The sequence below is a fragment of the Phycodurus eques genome, chromosome 12 (genome assembly GCF_024500275.1).
Source record: "Phycodurus eques isolate BA_2022a chromosome 12, UOR_Pequ_1.1, whole genome shotgun sequence".
In the NCBI taxonomy this organism is placed as follows: domain Eukaryota; kingdom Metazoa; phylum Chordata; class Actinopteri; order Syngnathiformes; family Syngnathidae; genus Phycodurus; species Phycodurus eques.
Window position 1 is genome coordinate 20479695 of NC_084536.1, and position 25020 is coordinate 20504714.

At 39.4% G+C, this 25020-nt stretch overlaps 1 protein-coding gene across 3 annotated transcripts in view; it reads left to right on the plus strand.

The window, feature by feature from the left end:
- Positions 1-23593, plus strand: part of epb41l5 (erythrocyte membrane protein band 4.1 like 5) — a 42036-nt gene extending 18443 nt beyond the window's left edge. For 2 of the 3 annotated variants that reach the window (XM_061691453.1, XM_061691454.1), the window contains exons 10-26: positions 164-252; positions 381-450; positions 1918-2087; positions 2626-2732; positions 4891-4909; positions 5541-5586; positions 5678-5796; positions 12217-12377; positions 12938-13029; positions 13163-13297; positions 13399-13466; positions 15186-15308; positions 15951-16032; positions 16224-16307; positions 18746-18808; positions 18954-19093; positions 21636-23593. In XM_061691453.1, the coding sequence (XP_061547437.1) occupies positions 164-252; positions 381-450; positions 1918-2087; positions 2626-2732; positions 4891-4909; positions 5541-5586; positions 5678-5796; positions 12217-12377; positions 12938-13029; positions 13163-13297; positions 13399-13466; positions 15186-15308; positions 15951-16032; positions 16224-16307; positions 18746-18808; positions 18954-19093; positions 21636-21705 (1638 nt within the window). In that variant the 3' untranslated portion in view covers positions 21706-23593. The remainder of the gene's footprint in view (positions 1-163; positions 253-380; positions 451-1917; positions 2088-2625; positions 2733-4890; positions 4910-5540; positions 5587-5677; positions 5797-12216; positions 12378-12937; positions 13030-13162; positions 13298-13398; positions 13467-15185; positions 15309-15950; positions 16033-16223; positions 16308-18745; positions 18809-18953; positions 19094-21635) is intronic. The other variant, XM_061691455.1, reaches the window with a different exon arrangement.
- Positions 23594-25020: the final 1427 nt, after the last annotated feature.

Below are 25020 nucleotides of genomic sequence, written 5' to 3' on the forward strand. Positions count from 1 at the left end.
ATGCATTTTTATGCTGGAACAGTTTTTCTGTGCAACAGGAGAGTTTTAAATACTCCTTCTGTTTGTTGTTTTAATATGCTGTTGAGAGTTGTTGTCCAGACGGTGTGGGTAATGCTGTCTATTTTCCTCTCATTTCTTTTCCCATCCTCCTTTCTACATTTAGGCACGAGATGGTAATGAGTACAGTCTGGGTTTGACACCCACTGGTGTGTTGGTGTTTGAGGGACAAACCAAGATTGGCCTCTTTTTCTGGTATGCTTGACTATGACCCAATTTGATTGGCCTATTTCGTTAAAGGCCTCTGATGTAATACATTTTCATTTTTATCATACATTTTATTTGTCATATTTTGAGTATTGTGTTTGTCTTGGTGTTTGTAGGCCGAAAATCACTCGCCTGGATTTCAAAAAGAGCAAGCTGACTCTGGTGGTTGTGGAGGATGATGACCAGGTGAATATGCGTATACACACAAAAAAAATCCCATACACAAGAACTAATTGCATCGTTTTGGAAAAAGGAAAAGGGGTAAAAGGCTAAGAGGGGGCAGGTAGTACCGAAAGAAAAGTGTAGTGTGGGATGTTACGTGTGTGTGTGTGTGTGTTTGTGGTACAGGCGCTATCAGACTGCAGTGAATGGCGAGAAACTCTCTCACTTTTTGATATTAGTATCCTCCTCTCCAGCTTTCGGTCGGGTGTGTTTTGCAGTTTTCATTTGCTCTTGAATTATGCACAATCCATCCTTCTCTCATACTGCACCTCATCATAATCATTGTACTGTCACCACTTGGTTGTTTTATATTAAGGACCTTATAGAATAATACTTTGTACATTTTCTCAGGGGATAATATTTTTCTTCATGCTAATGGTGCCCCTTAAAACCTCGAGTCTGTTGGCAGTTGCTTCTCATAAAAAATACAGAGCTTTGTTTCCTAATAAAAGAAGAATAATGTAGTGCTCTTTAGGCCCCCTGTCCCAAAATAAAAATGAAAGTGGACTTGTTGTTAGGTTGCCCAGAGGCAAGAGTATATGAGGGAGCAGCAGAGCTTGTTAATGTCCATCCTGGAGGTCTGTGTGGGAGGTTAATAAAGAAGCCTCCACTCTGGTATTTCTGGTATGCATTATCCACGCTCCCCACCACACACACACACGCACGCATGCACACTGTACACAGAGCACTGGCCTTCTTGACACACCCCTCCAGACATTTGTATAATGTATTGTTTCCTGGTCACTGCATTTATTGACTCACGCGTGGATACTTTTAGCACTATGCCCGAGATACCCAATCTTGTAACTTCTGAGGTGACACCATAAGTGTACAGGCTGGCTGACAATTGTCTGTGGAGGTGTCAGTTTATAGTTTTTTTTACAGTAAATTCTGTAATAATCTCTGCAGCACTGGTTGTGTTTTATTGAGTCTGAAACACATGTAACTAGTTGAAAGGTTAGTCTCTTCCCTAGTTTTTACTGTTAGTAGATTATGTTTATCTCTGGGAATTATTCATAGAAGTCTTTAACAAGACCTCCTAAACACCATAGAGTCCAACTGGAATTATGTCTCATGTCTTTACTTGAACAAAGTAAATGGCTTTTTCCTAAAGTGTGGATTTGACCTAGAAGTCACTGAAGTGCTGATAAGGTTGAGTAACACATGGCTCCCTTTTATCAGTCCAGTAGTAAATATGCAACCCAATGCAGACCTGTTGTTTCTAATTTTGTTTAAAAAAAATAAATAAAAAAAAGTGGCACAATTGGCATATCCATCATTGCAGGTTGGGGGGGGAATATAATCTTCAAATGGGCACTTGCACCTGCAATGTAAATCCAGCCTTAAAAAAGTATCACATGCTTCATTTTGGGTGTTGTTAAGGTGTGATGATGCTCAAGATTAAAAGTACACGTGATCCATCCTGTGTAGGGCAAAGAGCAGGAGCACACCTTTGTCTTCAGAATGGACCACCCGAAGGCCTGTAAGCACCTCTGGAAGTGTGCTGTGGAACATCACGCCTTTTTCCGGCTGAGAGGGCCAGTACAAAAGAACTCTGCACGCTCCGGCTTCATCCGCATGGGATCACGCTTCAGATACAGGTAACACGCCGCGCAGAAGTTTTGGGTGACTTTTCCCAAAACCGACTTAAAGCGCAGTGTCTATAAAAGGTCACTTCTTAGTCACACTACTGAAAGAACACTGAACTGTTGCTGTGTGAGCAACCAAACCCAGTTTATTTGTAAAGCGCAAAAACATAAATGCTCGCATACATACAGATGGATGAATAGTGTCATCTTACTGCAGTGGCTCTGTACTAACTGTTTGTGTGTGTGTGTGTGTGTGTGTGTGGGTGTGCGCGTGTGTGTGTGCGCGTGTGCGTGTGTGCGTGTTTAAACATTACCCAGTCAGATAAGCACTGGCAGTCATGTTTGCTTAAGTGGAGGGGTTGACGAGTTTGTTGGTACTCGAGAGTTATCGCTCGAATGGTTTCAGAGTTCAACCGGGGTCATTTGTGTATGTATAATTATGAAGTGTTTTCACAAAACTGTATTCAATATTTTGGTTGGACGATTGAGCCTAAGTGGATGGTTACGCTTTTCTGCTCTGTTAAGTTAAAATGTTGTCTTGTGTGATCAGTGGAAACACAGAGTACCAGACAACAAAGTCCAATAAAGCCCGGCGGTCAGCCTCCTTTGAGAGGAGGCCTAGTCGACGTTATTCTCGAAGAACAATGCATAACAGAGGTAAGTGTTACAGTCAATTGCTGCGTTACGTTACAGAATAGAACAAATTTGTAGACACTGAACAAAACAAATTTGCTTTGATAAACGTAGGTGAACCTCACACATCAGATTCTTCTGCAGACACGCCCACACTTAATAGCCCAGGACTCAACTGCACCTAAGCACTATTATCTTTTTTACGTGCAGTCGTGGTTAGACGTTAACCGATACTGTAGTCGTCATGGGCAGAAATATCAATATGGGACTCTTAATGATTTAAAGTATTTGAAATCTTCTTTTTCCAGGGTGGAATGATTATACAATTTGTCTTAAATGATTTTTAAAAACAAGAATTGGGTGCACAAGTTTTAATTTATTTTAGATTTCCTCAAATCCACTTACGGTCTGAATGATACATTCAGGCTCATTCACTCACCGAAATGTTTTATGGTGCAGAAAGTTTTTGAATGGCTTTTAACTCGAGAAATTCAGGCCCTATTAACCAGTGCTCATTGGATTGACTAATGCTTAAAAAAAAAAGAATTGTGGATTTACACAAGTTAGGTAAGTCTTTTGGCGCTATTTCTAAGAACCACAGATTCCAAGATCATCAATTTGAATCATCAATTCAAACAAGTAGGTATACTTGAACATATTGGTTCATTTAGAACGATACGATTCAGTGGCTGCTAATCGATTCAGCCAGAAATTAATCCAGTGTGTCATTGAAATAAATACCTGCATACTGGACAGTGGAGTTCAAATTTCTTAGATTCTTGTTGTTTCTTGTCAGGGAATCGTGTAAAAACTAATTATGGTCATTAAATGTAAAGATTTTCCTGATGTACTTTTATGTCTTATTGTGTACTGTACTGTATCTGTTTTCAAATAGACCACGAGTCTGCTTAATTATAGTTGGTTGACTGATTGTATTGCTAAAGGGGGAAACGACAATTAATTATTTCAGCTATGATTTTATTGTGCCATTTCTTTTCTCCGAGAAATTTAATTGGTGTTAGAATTACGACGGGGTCGTTTGAAAAATGTCTCCACTGTAAGGTGTCCCTAGCTGGACCCAAAGTTTGAGAATCCCTGTTCTAAACAGTTAAATACTAATGGCTAGAAATGAAGGACTGTGAGATTTTCATGAGGGAAATCTTTTAGGAATAGTGTTAATAATGCATCGTGAGCTAAATAAATGAACAAACCGACATTTGTAGCACAAATTTGAGCCTGAAAAAGCATCCAGTAGTTGACATTGTCACTGGTTCTCCTCTTGTTTGCCTGAGTTTCCCCACAAAGGGTAATTTGCTGTCGTTGTTATAGGCTAGCAAGCTAAGCAACGCTAACCAGCTTAAAAGCCTTCAAAGTCACACACGCATCCTTAATGGTAGTTGCTCGGTAGCCTCCTTCTCATCTGGTATCTACCAGACAGACGGATGAAGGAATGACTAGATGTCAGGTATAGAAAAGGAAATGAAGAAGAGACGAAGAAAGTAGCCTTGACAGTGGTAACTGCTGTGTGCTAACAAAAAAAATGAAGCAGAGTAATTACAAGTGTTTTTCTTAGAAAATACAACACATACACATCTCCATATATAAAGCCTGCCATGCATAAAATCAGTGCAGTATTTCCTAGTATCGATACAATCGATTGATTACTTTTAAAAATGATTTAAATCGATATATTTACGTCCGGAGGGCTAACTTGCCAAGCACTGATCGAGCCAGTTTGATCGTAGGAATATAAATCAATATAATGAATGAATCGTTACACCACTACAAACAAGTTTTGCTACCAAAGCCCTGACCTCAATCCTATTGAGGATCGCTGACTGTGCTTAAAAGGCAGCTCATACAAGGAACCAAACTCATTTAAATGACGAACCAATGAGTGGTCAAGGAATTTTGGCAAGAGCTTATTGATGTCTGGTTGAGGTGGAAGCGACTAAGGGGAATTTAACTAAACACTAGCAGGTGTGCAGGTGTACAATATGTATCATTTTATCCTGTGTGGATTTAAGAAAATCCTAAATATATTCAAAATGATTCACCTAATTCTTGTTTTTAAAAATCATTGCAAAGTATCTTTCTTTGTAGTTTTACCCTTGGTTTTCAGGTGCCTCTTTCAGGTTTCAGCTGGACACAATGCTTACCGTCTTTTCTGTTTATTTTACAGGACCTTTCCATCCTCAAGAGTGAGTTGTCTGTTTTTTTTTTTTTAAACATTGTGATTGTGACCATCACGGAATAAGAATTAGCTGTTATGATTCCAGTGTACTAATTTGTGGATTAATTGCTGTCATATCAATCATCTTTAAGTGGTGAGAGCACAGATGTATCATAAAATATACATTTGGCAATCAGTTATTCAGAGAGGCGTGACTCATTTGTGACTCATATTGAGTCATATTGTCAGGCCTGATAATAGAAGTAGCATTTTGTTTTAGAATTTGGCTGAAGACATGGCATTCCCTCTGTTTATAAGCCATGTATTTACTTGTCGAGTCACACCTCTTATGACTAAAATGTCATCAGGTTCATTGGTTTTGATAAGCCCGCACTGCAAATGCTTATGATCTTTGCAATGCAGCCATGGATATTAATAGTTAATTGCCACTGTGGCTTGTAAATGCTAAATATGGTTAGTTTTAGGACTCTAGTTTCAGTGAGCTAATATAGCCATCTCTTCATCTCGCCTTGAAATGTTCCTCATGGCATCTTTGAAGCTCTTTAGTGGTGGAAGAGAGTGTAAATATTGGAGATGGCTCTCAAGGGCCGGTTGAATTATTTATGTAGACCGAAATGTAAATGTCTCTCTTTGCTCAGGGTTCTTTCGTCGGGCAATGGAGTCAACTCCAGTAAAGACAAGCATGTGAGGGCTACAAATTCACTTTTCATTGTTTATACAAAATCAAATCATCAGCACTCTTTAAGACTGTGTTTCTGTTTCACTGACTCACAAGGTTTCATCCAGTCGAGGCACGTGGTCCGGTGTGCCGGTTGTGAACGTTGCGCCTGCTGCTGTTTGTGGCCCGTTGGAAATAGAGCCTCTGCCCAGGAGTCCTGGCGGGGAAAAGAGAAGGTGGGTTTGTTTTGTTGAAGAGTTGACTTGGCTGAACCAGACCAAGGACTGTGCCTTGTAGGGCTGAAAGAGAGAGGGGGGGTAGAATGTGTCTCCTTTGTGTGTCTTTCATTTTTTGTACTCATGAAAAACAAGCGCTGGTGTGCGTGCGTGCGTGTGTGTGCCTGAGCAGTGATTGAGTTAGGTTTTGTACTTGTGAGGATGCAAGTCAGTTCTATCATCTGGAGTGCTTTGAAACCCGGGAAATGAAAATGACTGCCAGATTTGGAGCTGTTGGATTGAGTTCCATTTATAAACTGTATATTGATAACATGTATCCCAGCTACTATCATAAAAATGTTCTTACACGGTTTAAGTAATTTTATTTATTTTTAAAAAAAATTTCAAGCTGGTTTTGCACTGCATGGTTTAAGTTGAACAATTCCTATTGGTTACTCTTGAGGGGTACAAGTGGAATACACATCATGGTGCCGTAGATGGAAAAATAGAGAGAGGGCTATAGAGATAAAAATCCCATCATTGGGTATCTACCAAGTCGACTGCAGTGTAAATGCGCAGATCGGATATGCCCAGCTTGACGTCATTGAAATACTGTACACCGATTGGTGCTATATACAATCAGGCATCTGCATAAACAACACAAACATACAAAGAAAATCACCCGTTGTATTTGTAAACTACAGCGAAAGCGTAGATCATAAGATGTGATTCAATTGTGCTACAGTAGAGGCGTGTCCATTAAAAAAGGGAATGATGGAGTGGAGTAATGTAGAGGTTACCCTTATTGAAATCAAATAAATTGATGTATGTCATCAATATTTGTAATATTTATTGTTTTCTTGCTCACTGCCCAGTGTTGATGCTTTGGATTTACTTATGTGCATTTTGGGCATTAGCGCATGCAGGTTATTTCATCAATGTAGACACAGCCATATCGAATACTAAATGTGTCACTTGAAATGTACAATGGAAATAGAGAAAATCCCCAAAATCGAATTGGGCACTTGGACCTGCAGTGTATTGTGTTATCTCTATTTTCATGTGATGTGTGAAGCTGGTATTTCGGAATACAAGCAAATCCATATGTTCCCCTCTGTGTTACAGTATTAACATGTACTGAGGAAAGGTCTGAAGGGACGTCAGGTAGGTATGGCGGCATATTGAGCTTTTTTTTTGTTGTTTTTGCTACAGCTCTCATTGTAACCAATCAATAGCTGCGTTGCGTGGGGGCTTTTAATGATTGTTACCTTTTGAAAAATGTCTCTAAATGTGGAATTGTCTCTTGTGATTCGCTGCTTCTATTCTTTTGATTAGCATGTAATGCCAACCCATTAACTCCAGGTGACTCTTGGTGCTTCATGGGAGTATTTTCTTTGGCATCAATTATTATAATAGACTTAAATGACTGGAAACAGACACTGCCATATAGACAGTGGTCTACGGTGTGCACATCAATCTATATGCAGTGACGCTTCAGAGAATATTTTCCATTCATGGAATATGCTGCTTCATATTAACCCACTGCTGCTCTCCTTGGATGAGTTATTTGTAATACTGATACTGATTTCCTTCTCCTTTATACCATTATCATTGTTTTCAATTGCTTCCTCTCCCTTGTTCAATCCATCTACACTCCATTACCTGGGGCCTCATGTACAAAGACTTTTTTTTCCTCCTAAAACATGGCGTACGCTCAAATCCAGAGAACGCCGTACGCACAAAAATATTCAGATGTATGAAACTCTGCGTACTCATGAATCCAAGCTCATTTCCTTCGTACATTCCGATCAACATGGAAATGAGCGCACATGTTGGAGTAGCCGACTCCTCCCTGTCCACGCCTACATTTGAATATGCAAATCATATTTAAATCAACCCTGTACTTAAGATGCCGATCTCTGCATGATCAGAAAAAAGGAAAATGAGCAAGGTAATGACGAAAAATAATTTTTCTGAATGTGAAGTTGCTCAATGAAGTGGAGGCACGCAAGAGAATCCTCTTTGGCACGCCGTCCTCCGGCGTTAACAAAATGCGAAAGAGGAGCGAATGGGACAGCGAGTGTGCGGCTGTCAATGCTGTGGAGACAGAATAGCGCGCACACGCTGAACTAAAAAAAAGAAGTGGTCAGACATTAAGGTGGATGTGAAGCGGAGGACAGCTGCCCCACCGCCAAAGTGTGGCCAAAACAGGCGGAAGAACCGGCGCGGAGGGCCTCACCCTGTTCGAGGAGAGAATCGCTGCGATCATGGGTGACGCTGCTCTCTCAGGGGTGATGGGAGGACACGTGGCTGACTGTGATCACCCCACAAGGTTAATACCATGTATTTTTTTTTAGAACTCATAACAAATGTGTTCATACAGTAACCTACACTCAGCCCTGTGAGATAAAGGTTCATGCGTAAATGTATGTGTGCTATTTGTAATAAATCTTTTGAATTCAAATAGAAGCACATCAGCATATCAAAGAGGATAACAAAAACTTTGACTCCTTTTTGATTACTCAATTTATTATTTTAAAACACAGGAGAGAACACGCACACTGACAAAAAATTAATTGTTTTTTTTTTTAGTAGAATAGGGGTAAATAATGTCAATTTAAAAACATTTTAATCATGTGGAACCGATGTACATGTTCAAATGAAGTAAATTCAAAGGACTCTTTTTTTCAGTGCATGTGCTGGAGTCACGAAGCGATTGTGAGGGCAAAGGCGGCATAAATGATTGCTTCGATCAATTAATAGGTGTCCTCACAAATATCAGTGGTTCATTCAATACACTGGTTAACAAATGAATTCTGAGGCCTTGCCTCAATTGCATTGTTGAAATCTAATGTTGCTGGGCATGAATTGTTCATCAGTGCTAATTATTTGTGTCTGGTGTGCAGATTTATGAGAACAGTTTCCCAGCATCACCTCTAAGTGTCGCCAAAGCACTAAAAGCTGCAGAAACATGCATACGCCAGCCATGCAGTTGGCGTGAGGCACCGCACATTTCCACGGTCATGTCACTCTTGATATATCTGAACTTTACCGTGAAAAAGAACGGACGCCACGTTTTTGTGCGTACGCACCTTTTGTACATGAGGCCCCTGGTCTTTTATTATTCCCTTCCTGTGTGCCCCCCTCCCATTTATCCTTGTCATCCACCTCCCACCTCCATCTCCTCAGGTGTTCTCTCCCCTGCATCCTACTCGCTCATATCTCCTCCTCACAAGGAGCTGGGCAGAACCGAGCAACAGACAGTCATCTCACCTTGACATGAATTGGACAGCGCACTCAGACTTCAGCAGTGTTTCCCTCATAAAACTGTGGCAGAGACTGTTCCACATGTCCATGAATGCATATTTGCCTTTTTAAGTTAAAAATGGAAACATTCCACATTGCTTTGATTCTATGCAGTAGACTAATTTCCTTAATGTGGCCATTAGATTCTATACCTCATTTTACTGTTTGCGCCTTCTTGGCTGCCTTATTCCTGACTGAGTTCACATTTTTGTATTCCTTTTTCAGTTTGATTCTGAAAATACTCCCACACATTAAGTCTACATATTCTTACATTTTTCTTTTGAAACCCCCCTAATTTAAATAGTGCACTAGAGACTAAAAGATGCACAAATATATCTAGCATCTACAGTTGAAACCAGATGTTTACATCCACTATATAAAAATACTTTTTTTCTAACTGTCTGACATGACAGCAGATGTTACTGTTTGAGGTCAATTCGATTGTTTGTTTTATTTGCTAAATGCCAGAATGAGAGGGGGATTCTTTAACTGAAAAGAAACACAAACAAGCCAGATTAGAGTTTAGAGAGTGTGTCGTTGTATTTAGAGGGAGGGGGGGCAAAAGGGGAAGTTTGCAAGCCTGAGTACAGCATCCAAACTTTAAAATTTGGGACTGCACCATCATGTTGTGGGGTTGTTTGCTACAGGAGAGACTGGTGCACTTCACAAAATAGATGGCATCATAAGGACAGAACAATATGTGGAAATAACTGAAGCAACATCTCAAGCCATTACCCAGGAAGTTAAAGCTTGGGCGCAAGAATAAAAAAGTCAATGTTTTGAGTGGCCATCACAAATCCCTGATCTCGAGCCTAATGAAAATTTATGGGTAGACCTTAAAGGGCATGTGCGAGCAAGGTGGCCTACAAACTTGGCCCAGTTCTCTTAGGAGGAATGGGCCATAATTCTTGCCAACTACTGTGAGAAGCTTGTGGAAGGATATGCAAAACATTTGACCCAATTCATACTATTTAAAGGCAATGATACCAAATACTAATCAAATGTATTTAAACTTCTAACTTTGAAGAAAGTAATAAAAAAACATGTCGACAAAAAATCAGTCATTATTCTGCCATTTAGCAAATATAATTAATTTTGGAAATCCTAATTGACCTAAAACAGGAAAAGTTTAGTCTGATTTCATGTCGGTGAGGAGGGAAAAAAAGCATGTCTTTTAATATAGTGTATGGAAACATCTGGTTGTAACTGTACTTACAGTATGTTAACATTTACAGACTTTGAATTGTTTTTCAAATGAAATAATTGAGAACTTTATGAAGTCCATGATTTTGTTTGTAATGACTTTGACCTGGGCACCATGGTGGCCCAGTAGTAAGAACGTCTGCCTTGCTTCTCTTAAGTTCAATATTTGCTCTGGCCTTCCTCTATGGAGTTTGTGTATTTTCCAAGTGGGGTTTTTGACACATACTCAGTCTTCCTCCCAACTTGCTGTAGCACCCAAAAATGAAAGACACTAAATCTAGTGGTTTGGCTACGTGGTCGTAAATTGTCTATTGAGCATACTGTGAGGATATCGGAAAACTAGCGTGACAGTTGGGCCAACAACAATACAGGTTTGTAATCTCTGGAATCGGTCTTATCTGATATGTTGGCAGTATTTCTCTAGGCCTCTCTTAAAGGACATGATTTTTTGTTTTTTATTTTTTTTATTTGAAAAACTCTTCTCCAGATGTCTTTGGCAAGAACAAGTTGTTTGTATTTATTTATCATATGGTATGTGACTGACAGCAATGGCTTGATTTGAAATGAGATATTTCTTTTTTTCAATGAAGTTTGTGCATTATTCAAAGCATTTTTATTGGCTTTTATCAGATGAGTTTATGAAATCAAATGACTTGGACTTCTAAAAGCGTTCTAAAATCTTGAAATGTTAATCAATGTGTTGCTTCCTGAAATGTTAGTCTTAGTTGCTCGCACATATTGTCATGCTTTGCACGAATGTAACAATTAGCACAGTGGTACTTATTATATGTGGTGGATAGATTAATCGCTATCACTGTGTGAACTGTGGCCGGCCAATCAGTTTGTACATTTCTAGTCTTATCCACTCTCAGCTCTTGTCTTCTCCTTGACCCTGCTGTTGAAAAGAAATAGTCAGTCTTGTCTCATTTTTCTGTGATCTCTGACCTGATCTGGTATCTGTGTCAGGCTCAGGAATTTAATAACCACTAGGTCACATACAGTATGTTGTTTTTTAGAGCCCGATAATTTCTCTCTCTTCAGGACTGTCATTCCCTACAGTGTTTTTCATATTTTAAATGTTTCTCTTTGTTCATTTTGATCAATGTAAATGTTGAGTTACTTCAATGTTTTGTATTCTGTTAAATCAAATTGTGATGATCTGTTCTACCCCAAAAATGACATGGCCGCCTATCCACATATCCTTTCAATGTCCCTGCGAAATCTGAAGTTAACATTTTTTTATTATTATTATTTCCACTTTAGAGTTATCAACTGGTCAACAAAATGTTTGAAGCCTTTTTTTACTTGCACATATCACAATTAGTTTACTATGTAATTGTTTTTTTTAAAGCTGATTGCAGTATTTGAATGTAGTCTATAATACCTATGTTGTAACAGAAGGTGTAGTTACCATCCTGTCAGAGTCCAAGAAGAAAATATAACAAGCATGATTTGTTTGGAAAAATTCCAGATGTGATTAAAATGATTGTACTGTTTAATATGCAAAATAAGTATTTTGTGAATGTTGACTTACGTTGATAGTATTGCCAAGTTAAAAATACTGTACTTACAACTACGACCAAAGGTGATCATCTTTCTAAGAAACATGTACAAATGATTTGGAGAGAATAAAAACTGTTACTCTTAAACACAGCAAGACTACATATCACTAATATTTACAGTGTATTTGATCATTTGTGCTTATTTTTTTAATAACACACCATGAGATTGTTTCCAGCTGTTTTTTGTTTTGGGTTTTTCCACTGGTAAGTTGTACAAATGATGAATCCTGTTTTGCTTTTGTCTATGTTGAAATAACAAAGTAACATTTCGTTATACGCGTTATGTCCACAGGGCATCACCTTTTATTCTGATGATTTCTCCCTGTTGACTTTGTTTTTGTTTCCCCGCCCCCATCTGCTTTGTCTGTAGTTTGCCCTTGGCAGCTGACCTGATCGAGACGTGCATTGATGACGTCCTCAGGACTCCTTCTGCTGCCGCCACTCCTACCACGAAGGCTGTCGATGAGGCGGGACCGAGTACGAGCTACTCCCCTCCCGGTGCCACTGGCGAAGAGTTACCCAGCCTAACTGGTAAGTCAATACAAAAAATAACATACGCACCATAATTTTTTATTTTTATTTATTTGGTTTTATTTTTATTTTTTTTTTAATAAAAAGTGTCATGGTTTTAACCTGTTTCGATTGACCTAACGAGACCATCAAGTGTCATTAAGTGCTTTCATTTAGACTGAACTAAATTTCAGTGAGCTGTCGACATTTTATTATCTTGAAGAGGAATTTGAAACTGTGTTATCACCTTTTATACCCAAATTTGAGCTAGCTCACTGGGCTTCTGAAAAATCAGAGAATTGGCCCTAAAGCCCCTTTTCCACCAGGCACTCATAGTACTGTTCCATTCAGTTTTCTTTATTCTTCTTTGTTGATCTGATTGTATCGTGCTGGTAAGATGTTAACATACCATATTGTGGTGACCTCAACTGTACTCTTATTGCTTTCTGGAAATATTGCTGAAGTGTACCGAGTTTGGTGTGTGCTTGTGATAATGTTCATATTTTAAGTATTATTTCATTTGAGTGAACAGCAGTTAACTGCACAGTTTTGTTGTTTTTTTTGTTTTTTCCCCTATGAAGAAACGGCAGCTCGTCTCAAGCAACTGGAGTTGGGTAGCAGTCCACATCTGGCCAAGAATAAAGTCAACATCAATATGGTCATGAATAATCAAGTGGGTGCTAATTCTTGGAAGTAATTTGGTTGTCTTAAGGACAGAAAGCAGAAAATGAAATAAAATCAGTGATGATATTTATGTCTGTCTCTCTCTCTGCATTTTTCTCCTTTGAACCAACCTACATCAAAAGGAGGACATTGTGAAGCTCAGAGAGAAATGTTGTCTGAACAGTGCAGGAAGTAGTCCGGTAGTCACGTCACTGCGACCCCCAGACGACCTCAAGAGTAACATCCTGAAAGCACAAGCTGAGGCCGCCGTTCTTAAGGTGAAAGAGAAACACTGTAATAAGGAAAGAAATCCACCTGTATCATCCGTATTCTAGAGTGCACGCCATGTTATTTAATTTGTTTTCTCTTTGTTCCATAGGTTGGTTTGGAGGAACATGTCCCAATGATGGGAGATAAGAACTGTAATTTGCAGGAAAACTCCTCCAGGTATGAAAGGCTTTGATTGAACTGTACTTCTGCATCTTTCTCAGTGAGCTGTTTTCTTGCAGTGTATTTTCTCATTATCAAGTTTGTTTGGATGGGACAATGCTTGATTACCTTCAAATCGGTTCTTCTGCATCCTGCTTCTTAATCTACCATATCCATGCCAATAGACAATGCATTGTTTCAGCCAATCACATTAGTCTCTTTAGTTTTACATTTGAATATGTATGAGGATCATTTGCATGTTATCCAACATTGCATCACCAGTTTGGCCATCTCAACGAGCCTCTGATCTCAGAGCCTGTCTGAGTACGGGAGTCAAAACAAGATATTTTTTATTATGAAAATATTATTGTAAGATATTATTTCATAGTCCCCAGTATTGCTGATTATTAACTCATTTACTTCCAGGATGTTTATATTTGTCAACTAGAATCCAACCGTTTATTGCCAAGTACGTATGTATTTGTTTAGTAAGTTTTTTTTTTTTTTTTTTTTTTTAAATGGGTAGGCGTGGAGTCTCGCCCAGCTTCCATCCATTTTCTAAGCCGCTTCTCCTCACTGGGGTCGCGGGCGTGCTGGAGCCTCTCCCAGCTGTCATCGGGCAGGAGGCGGGGTACACCCTGAACTGGTTGCCAGCCAATCGCAGGGCACATACAAACAAACATTCGCACTCACAGTCACACCTACGGGCAATTTAGAATCTCGAATTAATGCATGTTTTTGGGATGTGGGAGGAAACCGGAGTGCCCGGAGAAAACCCACGCAGGCACGGTGAGAACATGCAAACTCCACACAGGCGGGGCCGGGGATTGAACCCGGGTCCTCAGAACTGTGAGGCTGACGCTCTAACCAGTCGAACACCGTGCCGCCTCTCGCCCAGCTTATTTGTGAAATTCAGGTTTACAAACCACTTTATTGACTAACAACTTTCTGTAGATGGTGACATTGAAACGCTTTGGATTTGAGCACAGCACAGCTTTTAAGTAGAGGTTGTAAGGGGATGAATCTCGACTTGCCATGGCGATTGTGAGGGACATATATACCAACATGGAAGTCGGACAAATTTAGGCACCTCGCTGTTGAACAGAGTATGTATATGTATGGTATAAGCATGTGGCACACGATGAAAGTGTGTGTTGTTTTCATGAGAAAAGATGACTCAGTTCATGGAGTCAATGAGCGATGCCATGTAAAAAAGACATGTTCAACTTGAGCACGTTTCTTAGTTGTATATCTGTAAATAAATTATTACTTTGCCATCAAAAGCCCTTTCTCGGTGTTGTTTTTGTTTTAATTTGAGGTGTCATAAAATCAAAACATATTAGCGTCAAAGTCACTGTTCTGCTTGAGGTTTTGCTTTTCACAAAAAGCTCATCTCTGCCTTTTGGTCAGAAACAGGTGTTTTTGTGTCTTCTTGAAAGAACCTTTTTCTGGTGAAAGAAGGCTCTTCTCTTTATTGTCAGAGAAACCTTTTCCGCAGGTCTGAAAAGATGAGTCAAAAGGCTCTGAAATGGCTGGCAGTGAAAGAATTAAAAAGTTAAATTTCCAAAACTGTCCTGTTTAAAGTATGCGTCTTTTCAAATAAGGCATGCTCCTCTGAAGTTGTAGAACTGTAACCCAACATTGTACAAAGACACATTTATTCAACTCAGTCATCCATCTGGAACTTTGAGCCAGAAACTAAGAGGAGGGTCTCTAATGTGTGCCATCTGTTGGCAGGTTGAAGTTGCGCACCGGCCGTATGGGCAGTAACTCATCTTTGTCTGGTAGCACTCGCCCTGACATTCAAGACTCTTGGGATCTGCTCAAGTCTTCTTCGCTGGTCTCATCAACAGGCACCAGGTCAGTGTGCATCTTTGACAGACAAACTAGAGGAAAGCTTAATTAGCCTACTTAAATGAACCTGTTCAATGTGGGGTTTTTTTGGGGGGGGGGTCAGGCAGAACATTGTTACAGGCCAGCACTGCTCTCTGAGTTATTCAGACATCTTTCTGGTTGGGTGTGTTAAGTCACATGATCAGACTTCTGCCTGGATACTGCTGGTATCCTTGCTCCATAGAGTTTACAGTTGAGTGATACTACAGACAGACGTGTTGTCGCTTGAACAGACAATTCACGAGGCTTATATGTCCGCAGGATCACCGATGCAGAAAATGCTCAGACAGTCATCCTAATGTTTGTCTGGTGAAGAAAATCAAGTGGAAAAATACTAACCATTGTGTGTGTGTGTGTCTGTGTCTGTGTGAGAGAGAGATGCTTCGTGTGTAGCTTCAACATGAATATTATGCTCTCATATGTTCAGTTAAAGAAGTAATATGTAATTACCTTTCGTACAGTTAAATTGCTGTATTCGGTGCACAGATCTAACGAGACAAAAGAAAACTTTAAATGTCAACCTTCACAGTGGTTAGTAGAAATATCCAGTCAAAAACGCGATTTACCCAAATGTTTTCCCATTCCATTTCCATTTCTCCTGTTCATTAGTGCTGAGAAGTTAGCTGAAGATTCGAACCCTTCTCTACCCAAGTTGCCATCAGACTCTGTTGTTGAAGGCATCATACTAAAGGTAATATTTATATGCCTTTCTCGACTTTCACGTCTAGCTTCATGTGGAATTCAGTCATTTGTGCTCACCATTCAATGTCTTTCATAAAATACAATGTGTACAGTGTTTTTATGCCATTTGCCCAGTGCAGATTTTGTCTATCTCTTTGCTACTTACAAAGTGTGCTAAAGAGTATTCATGTCACATTACAGATTAAAGGAGATGAAGTTGACGTTCCAAACACAAACCCATCACTGCCTGATAATTTGATTGACTTCACTGATCCAGTACCAGTTGTAAGTTTTTTTTTTGTTTTTTTTATTCAGTTTGAGGTTAATCTAAAGCAAGGTACTGATATTTAACATTTTAATCAATTTGTAACATGTGAAAGAGAGAGAGAGAGAGAGAGAGAGAGAGAGAGAGAGAGAGAGAGAGAGAGAGAGAGAGAGAGTGTGTATGTGTGAGAGAGTGTGGTGTACTCGAGATGACCAAAAAACACACCACACACACATGAATGAACATGTCTTCATCCACAATCCCATATATGTGCAACCTAGTTCCGCATCCGGCTAAACGGTTCAAAGCACTACCTCCCGGTTCGGGTGAATGGCGACGGCGCCCGTGACAAAGCATGCATAAGGACTTTAAACCTCTACAATGTATTTTTTGTTAACACGAAGTGTCACCACAGACCCACCAAAAATGTCAATATTTGATGTTTAGGCTTCATTTGTGTTTACTTATGTCACACCATATTTGTATAAATAAATTATATACATGTATGTAGCTTATGTCTGAAGACACCCGCCATAACATAATTTTAGCAAGTTCGGCGTCAAACAGTCATTTGATCAAACTGTAGTCATGCTTGTTAGCATAGTATACACAGGGAGTCAGCAATCCTGTTTTGCGGGTTTGGTCACGTGACGTTCCGCATCGAGCGGATTGCGAGTCTCCTCACTCAAACCGTAGAGCCAAGACTGACCTGTGAGAGGCAGCATCGTGCCGCAGGAGGAGAAGAAGAAGAAATAGAAGCTAGGCTAACTGTTAGCTTATTTGGTAACTACATTGTGTTTGCAAAGTCTTCTCCTTGTAATTTTTATTGTGGTGAATGGCTTGGCAGACACATTATTTAAACCCTAAACACAAGCGGTTGCTTCTCTATTTTTATTCGGCAACTGTGCGAGCTTCAGCTAGTTTCCTATTGGCTATCATCGGCTTGTAGGTCACAAATTCACGGACTATGTGGCTCGCCCCAACTTGGTGTTGATCACACACACATGTATTTACAATAATAAATATTGAACGGGGTTAATGTTCATGACTGTCGGCTCTGACTGTTTTTGGAGCAGAAAACAATCTTAACACAGAATATTGCATGACACGGGATAATCGCTCAGGATAATCTTTCAGAGACATCTGGGAATCAGGCCTGTGCTGAGTTTGGTTGAAGGGGGGGTCGCTCGAATTCTCCCCAATTATCGGTATGTGTTAAAAATCAATACTGTTATCTTTGGACTGCGGGAGATGGCCGCCCTTCCCATGCAGGTGCAGAGAAAATGTAAACTCCATACAGGAAAGGCGAGACTCATTTAAACCCACACGAGTGCTAACCAGTGCCCACAAACACGCTTAACTAAAAGGACATCTGAACCTTATCATCAAACAGCTCCTTCTGCATATGATTTTCTTTTGAACTCATATCCAGGCCTCTGATGCTATCGTTGGATCATAGTTTCATAGGACTGGCCTTAACATGCCACCTTGAGGGATCTCCAACAGCAGTCCAGGGGAGACCTTGTCCATGGCCTCCTCGCTTCTGTGAATTATTGGAAGGATAAAAGGAGGAAAAATATAATATCCTGTGTTGAAATTCTTTTTGATCCTCCCACAAAATACTTGCTTGAAGATATGCTGAGATCAGAGGTTGCTTGAAATATCTGAATATCTGGATTTGATTATGTATGCTTTTGAAATAAAGCATCAACTATTTATGTACCCTATCAAAAAATTATAGGTGATGAATTTCATTTAGTTGTGGACAATTTTATGATAAACTTCCATCCATTTTTTTTATCGCACATGTCCTCATTAGCGACCGGGAGCCTATCGCAGCGGACTTTGGCTGAGAGGCTGGGTACACCCCGGGCTGCTTGCCAGCCGATTGCAGTGCACTTTTCGACAAACAAGCGTTCACATTCACACCAAAGGACAATTTAGTCTTTTGAACCCGACATGCATGTTTTTGGAATGTGGGAGGAAGCCTTAACTTGATTTTTAGACAACTGCAGCTGTAACAAAGTGCTGTACATAAGATTGAACATAAAACATTAATCTGTAATGGAAAATGTCATATTTGGTATTGTATATTATATTTTTATTTTTTTACCTTTTAATATTGAATCACCAAAGTTGATTTAATGAGAAAACACAAGAAGTGGAAAAAAAACCCCATAAATCACTGAATTTGAAATATTTGACTGGTTAACAGATGTTAGAAGGGGGGGTGGAACAACCTTTATTTTTATTTTTTTATCTAGCAGTAGATTTCCACCTGGGAAATAAGAAAGCGCTTCTCCTGAATCTTTCCTCATCCTGAGAGTTGTTGTTTAAACTCTGAAGGGGGTGATGTTGAAGCGCCTGGAGGAAAGCAACTTGTTTGAAAACATGCCTGCTATGTAGCGTGATCCAGACTCCTTTCTCCACAAACCGAGAGTTTGTTGTTGTTTTCCAGTTGCCACCTGTGCAGGCGCCGAAAGCTCCCATCACCCCTCGCTGGATCATTCCTACCGCTGCTGTGAGTGCTCGTTATTCTTCCCATTTCTCCTGTCGGCCATTTGGATGTGCTTCTTGTCTGTCCAAAATGTCTTGTAGAGCGCTTTGACTTGTTGGAACTAGACGCTGACCGCTTTTCTTCTCCCCCCCACCCCCTTCTAATGCAGCCTCCTGGTATCTTTACTAACGGCCTGCTCGACCTCGAGCTCCCCGCTAAGGTCGGCGCTCTTCCCCCCGCGGATGGGGGAGCCACTCTCACCTCGGGCCTCCCTCACCCCGCTCACACATTTCATACCAACTCAGTGAGGTAAAGTGAGGTCTTAGCAAATGTACACCGTCTTTGCTCTGCGCTGCTGTTTTTGGAAAGCGATTTTTGAGCCTTTGCTACCCCCTGTTGACTGATTTGGAACTTAGTGGAACATGTTGCACAGAGTATTCACACAAGATGATTTCTACTCTTGTCTACATTTCTCCACCAATTCAAAGCACTCCAACCTCAGAAGGTCCATTCAGGCTTGAATTATCCACAAGGGGGAAAAAAAATTCAAATTAAAGGAGAAATTTTACAAATACACCTCAATATTGCAATTTCTCAAACGATTAAAAAAAATCCGAAAAGTTTTTTATTTTTTTAAATGTTTTTATTTTATTTTATTTTTTAAGAATTCCACATTCTTTACAAGAAAATCCCCAAGTAATGGACAAATCTAACAAATTCACCTCCATCTTGGAATTCAACTTTTTTCATTTTTAGTTATTCCATTTCTTTTTTGACGTTCAAAGCATTTCTCGAGCGATTCAAACCACTGCAACCTCAGAAGGCTCAGTTCATTCAAAACATTCGGGCTCATATTTTTCACTTTCCACAATTCTCCGCTTTCACCATATTTCCAAGGCCATCCACTTTCTATACCACAAGAAAAAAATATTTGATGAAAAGAAAAAGTTTACCTCAAATTTGTAATTCAATTCAAATCATTCTAGCGAAACAAACAAAAAATATCCTATTTAAAGAATTCCACATTTTACATCAGAAAATCCCAAATTAATGGACACACTTCACATATTCCCCCTATCCTATAATTCAGTTTTATTTCTTTTTTAGATTTTCTATTCACTTTTTTGATGTTCCATGACATCCAAAATTCCAATATTTCCACTTATCCCAATAGTTCCTCATTTTCCAAGGAACCCTGTAAGTCAAGAGACATTTTACAAGTTCACCTGAAATTCAAACTGTTCCAGTGTCTTAACAGTTCAGATCATTTAAAACATCCAGGCTCGTGTTTTTCACATAACCTGTACACACATTTCCACTTTTCCCATAGTTCCACACAAAACCCGTTAAAATCAATGGAGACGTGTTACAAATTCACCTCAAATGTCCTTTCTCCATTGGTTCCATCTTTTGTTTTGAGTTTGTTGTCACATTTCTGTCCGGCCAATTATATATTACTCGTGCACTCACTGTAGTAGTCTCGCCACGCTGCACTATTTGCATATCTGTTGTTGACCAATACTGGCCACTCATCCCAGAGTAGCATCTGCACCACTAGCACACTGACTGAGGAGTATCTGCAACATTTGCACAATCAACATTGTCCCAGATTATCGCACTACTAGTCACTTTAAACTGCATACATTCCTTGAAGTTCAGTGACTGTTTTTCTCAATGTCTTTATGTGTCAAAAGTGTTCTCTGTCAATTGACTGTCTGTTGTCGAACTAGAGCGGCTCCAACTACCTTGTGTGTTTTTGAGACATACTTGGCAAATAAAGAGGATTCTGTTTCAAACCGTTCTAACTTCATGTTTTTACACAAAAATTCCTTGAAGTCCATATTGTCAATATCAAGATTCCCTAATTAATGGACACATTTACCAAATGTACTTCTATCTGATAATTCAACTTTTTTTTTTCTTTTTTCATTTTTCCTCTTACCTTTTTGATGATCCAAAACTTTTTATTTTTATTTATTTATATATATATATTTTTTGACCGATTCAAACCATTCCAAACTCAAACTGCTCCAATTCGTTCAGAACATCCAGGTTACGATTATTCCGTAAATTTCCACTTGTCACAATAGTTGCGTGATTCAAACCGTTCTAACTTAATGTTCGTACATTCCCCCCCAAAAATGAAGATTGGCACGTTCCATGAGATTCCCAAATTATTAGAGAAGTTATAGCTATAGAAGCTATAGTTCTCCCACACCGAACTCATCCATGCTTGCCTTTATGGTCCTTGCTTTGTGTATAGGAACAGAAAAGCAACTTCTCCATACTGTTCGCACAAAATTGGAAAAGCACACAATTGGCTTGGTAACATTCAGGGGAGAACTAAGGAGTCTGCTCTCACTCCTAGTAAGACTAAGAGGTGTTTTCCAATACTTTTGTCCACATAATGTAACTCAAAGTTATACCTTGACTTGAATTTCTTTTGTGACTGAAGCAAAAAATATGGCAAAAACTGTTTAAAAATGTTTTCTTTACCTTCTATTTGTGTCATTACTGTATGTTTCTATAGAGTACAATATTATAGAGTGCCCTTTTTCTTATTAAAAACATTTTTTGTAGGATTGTTTTGGGAGGCTGAAGCAGTTGAATCGCATTTCCGTTCGTTTCAATGTGGAAAGATGATTTGAGATGAGTTTTGAGCTACGAGCTCGGTCACGGAACAAATTGAACACGTATCTCAAAAGGCAACACTGTGCATGGACTTCCTCACAGTTGTTGAAAATAATATTTGTGATTTTGATCATTTCAAAAAACATAAAAGGTATAAAGACCATGAATGTCTGTGTCCATCAAAAAAGTCATATCTATGGTTTTTATTTCCCCCCCACAGCATTATGGGTCAGCAGGCAGCCTCAGAGGATGGAGCCACACCCAGCGGTCTCCTGACCACTGAGCTCTAATACCCGCAAACGAGCCGAGTCAGCAGCACAGCAAGCCATTTTAAAGTAACAACACACACACACACACACTAACAAACTACCTGGACTGGAACTAGGACCAAGAACGTATTCATCGTAAACACATATCAGGTTTAGTTTAAAAAACTTCTCCAGTCCATCATGCATATAGCGACTGCTTCCATCCATTTTGACCCTGACAAGCATACATTGTCTGACTTAAACGTGACCTTTTTTGTGCGCCACCTTGATTGTCATGTAATGCATTCCACTGGACGCAAACCTCACTGACGCGCTGCACTGTAAATGGATGAAAGATGATGAACGTGTTGATTTGAAGAGAGAATAACAACTGGACTCTTTTCATATGTTAAAATATGATTCTGTACATTCCTTGAGCAGCCTTTTTATTTTGTTTATTTTTTATTTTTTTTTGACCTCTTTTTAGCCACTGGATAGAACATTTTTCTTTCTTAGTCTCCTAAGAGTCACTGGATTACTTTTGCAGCACTGGACCAATTGCCACTGTCATGGATGAAGATCACTGTTACAGATTGTTTTTTTTTTATATATATATTTTTTCCCTGTGCATGTTTTTAAAAAAACATTTTTTTTTTTTTTTTTTAAATAAATATATCACACTCTGTTTGTACATCGTGGTACCAACTTTGTTCTCTCTTCTGACCCTGTATGATGAACCCAACCAACCCGATAATGTGATTTTGTTTTTTTTTATGTTTTGACTGAATGTGATCCTGTCCATGATTTCCACTTGGAGCTACTTTTTGGAACATTGGCTTGTTTTTTGTTGTTTAATTTTTTTAAATTTTATTATTATTTTTAAATGAGGAATGTAATTCATCGGTTGTGTTGAGCTGTAAAATGTGAACGGTGCTCACTGGAGCCATGCTGGAGTTTCACACAGTAAATTGAACCTGTGCTAGCTATACATGAGAATTTAGTCGATAAAAGTACATAACGAGCTATTTTAGGGTCACAACGTGATACTGTTCCACGCTTCACTAAAAAGACTATTTGGACTGTGACTATAATTTATCATTATTCAAAAGACAGCTCAAAATATGTTGCTTTTCCACTAATTCCCATGCATATTTTGTGTAAAATCCCACTAAATTCTCGACTATGACTGGCTTGTTGATCTTGTCTAGCTACTTTCTTGCCCTCTTGTGGAAACTCCATCTATCTGCGTTGAGAATGTGTGCGCAACCCCTCATTTGCTGATTGTTTTTCTTCCCAAATACCTTAAATGTCATTTTGTACTTGTGAAATGAAGATCGAATTCTATATTTTTGGACTATATTAATGATTTGAGTCTTACTGTATATCGCATTTATTCTTAATAGTGATTTTTTTCCCCTTTAAACTACCCCTTCCTTTATCGTGATGGTGTGGTTTGTAAGGGAAGCTGACTGTTGTCCCAATCAGTGCAGTTATTTATCTGACCGTTCAGTCTTCACCTGTTACACGTTCAAGTGTGTGAGGAGCTCAAAATTGTGACTAATTCAGCCGACTGTCGATAAAGTACAATATACATTTTATATTGTTAGCGTGCTCACAGAGGACAATAACAGCATTGAAGTCATTAAAAAGATGTAGAAAACCAAGTGGATAACGACGGCTGCTGTGATGCTATTTTTATCAACTTGATTACGATTCAGTAGAGCTTTTATATTGCGCAGTCATCACTTGTTTTGTTTTTTTACTATTTGGGGAATTTATTATGATTTTATTATTATTTTTTTAACGTTTACATTAATTTAATTTTGAGCCGCAAAGCTATGTGGTTATACACCGCGTGTAATTTTCATTGCTTTATGTATAGCTTGATGGCAAATTTCAACTTGGAGTGGCATTAAACAGCTTGAAGCTTGTTTTTTGTAGAATCTGCTGCTTGTTAAGTGAGTTGGGTTGCGTTCACTGCCAACATACAGCGCTCATATCTCAAGTTTTGCTCACAAGTCAAAGCAAAACAAGCTGCTGAATGAAGGCTCGTATCTTGAAGAAACTTGTAGCTCAGGACACTCATATCGCAAGGCACCACTGTACAGCAAAAAGTAAAAAATAAGAGTTAAAAAATTGCCACAAAAGCATTGAATGGAGTTGAACTGCAGTGTTACTCGCAACTCCTCTTTTTGCCACACTTCACCCTGAAATCGTAGCCCCTCCCCCTGAGCATCACGTGGTACAGATATTATACTATTGGTTAACATAGGTCATTTTTAGCAGATTTAAAGTTCAATAAATACATTGAAGAAAAACAATTCCTTACAGGTACTGTATACATAAACCCAAAGCAACACTAGATGTCAGCAAAGTCCTGTTTTTTTTCTTCCTCTGGCGTTGATCAGCTTTCAATCCAATCCATCCATTGTCCAGTTTATTTGAAACCATGATACATATTTGATGATGTGCAAATTTCAGACCAGTGTCCTTCTACTATGATCCATATCGTCAGGTCTTCAAACAGTATCGTGACCTTTGCACCTGCAAGCTGTACTGTCAATGCATGGTGAACAGAATTAGTGACGTTAGCCGGAGCATATCAAAGTGTCACATCTCGCAAAATCTTAAACTCGAACGGCTGTCTAACATATCCAGCCTTGGAGATTAGTGTCTCCGGAACATTTTTTTGCAGATAGCGTTTTGAGCCGAGTGCCGTCACACAAAAAAGTTGGATGAGAGAGATTGGAGTACACTTGCTTTAGATAGTGCTTCACTTGGCTGGGTGAAGAAAGTGAAAAGAGAAGCTGTGTGATTTGTGAACTGCTGTCACGTCACCTTACATTCGGAGGGAAGTGATTGCAACTTGACTGATTGCTCCATGCGAGTTGGGGGCCGTTATTAAAAGCGGCGCCACAGTGGCTCAATAAGTCAGACAGGAGTGCACCCCTCAGCAGATGGCTGAAACAAACACACGCACACACACCCTCTTAAATGAATAATGGATTGCCGTACACGGACCTTGTGCCAGGTCGCGATTGTTTAAGCATGCTCAAAGCTTCTGTGGATTTTTTTATTTCGCGATCATAGTCAGGATATTTAAGTCGCTTCACAGAGGCACTGTTCATTGTTGCTCGAAGCAGATTCAAATCAACAGCAATGAGTGTCAGAGCTGGAGCGTTTTTTTCAGATATGACGCAAAGTCATATCAGACGCGTTTTTTTCAGATATGACCTGAATCGCTGGTATTTGTCAGTAGTCTTAAGATTGCATTCAATTTTGTCATCTATAGCAGCGGTCCCCAACCCGCGGTCCGCTGACCGATACCGGTCCGTGAGGCATTTGTTACCGGGCCGC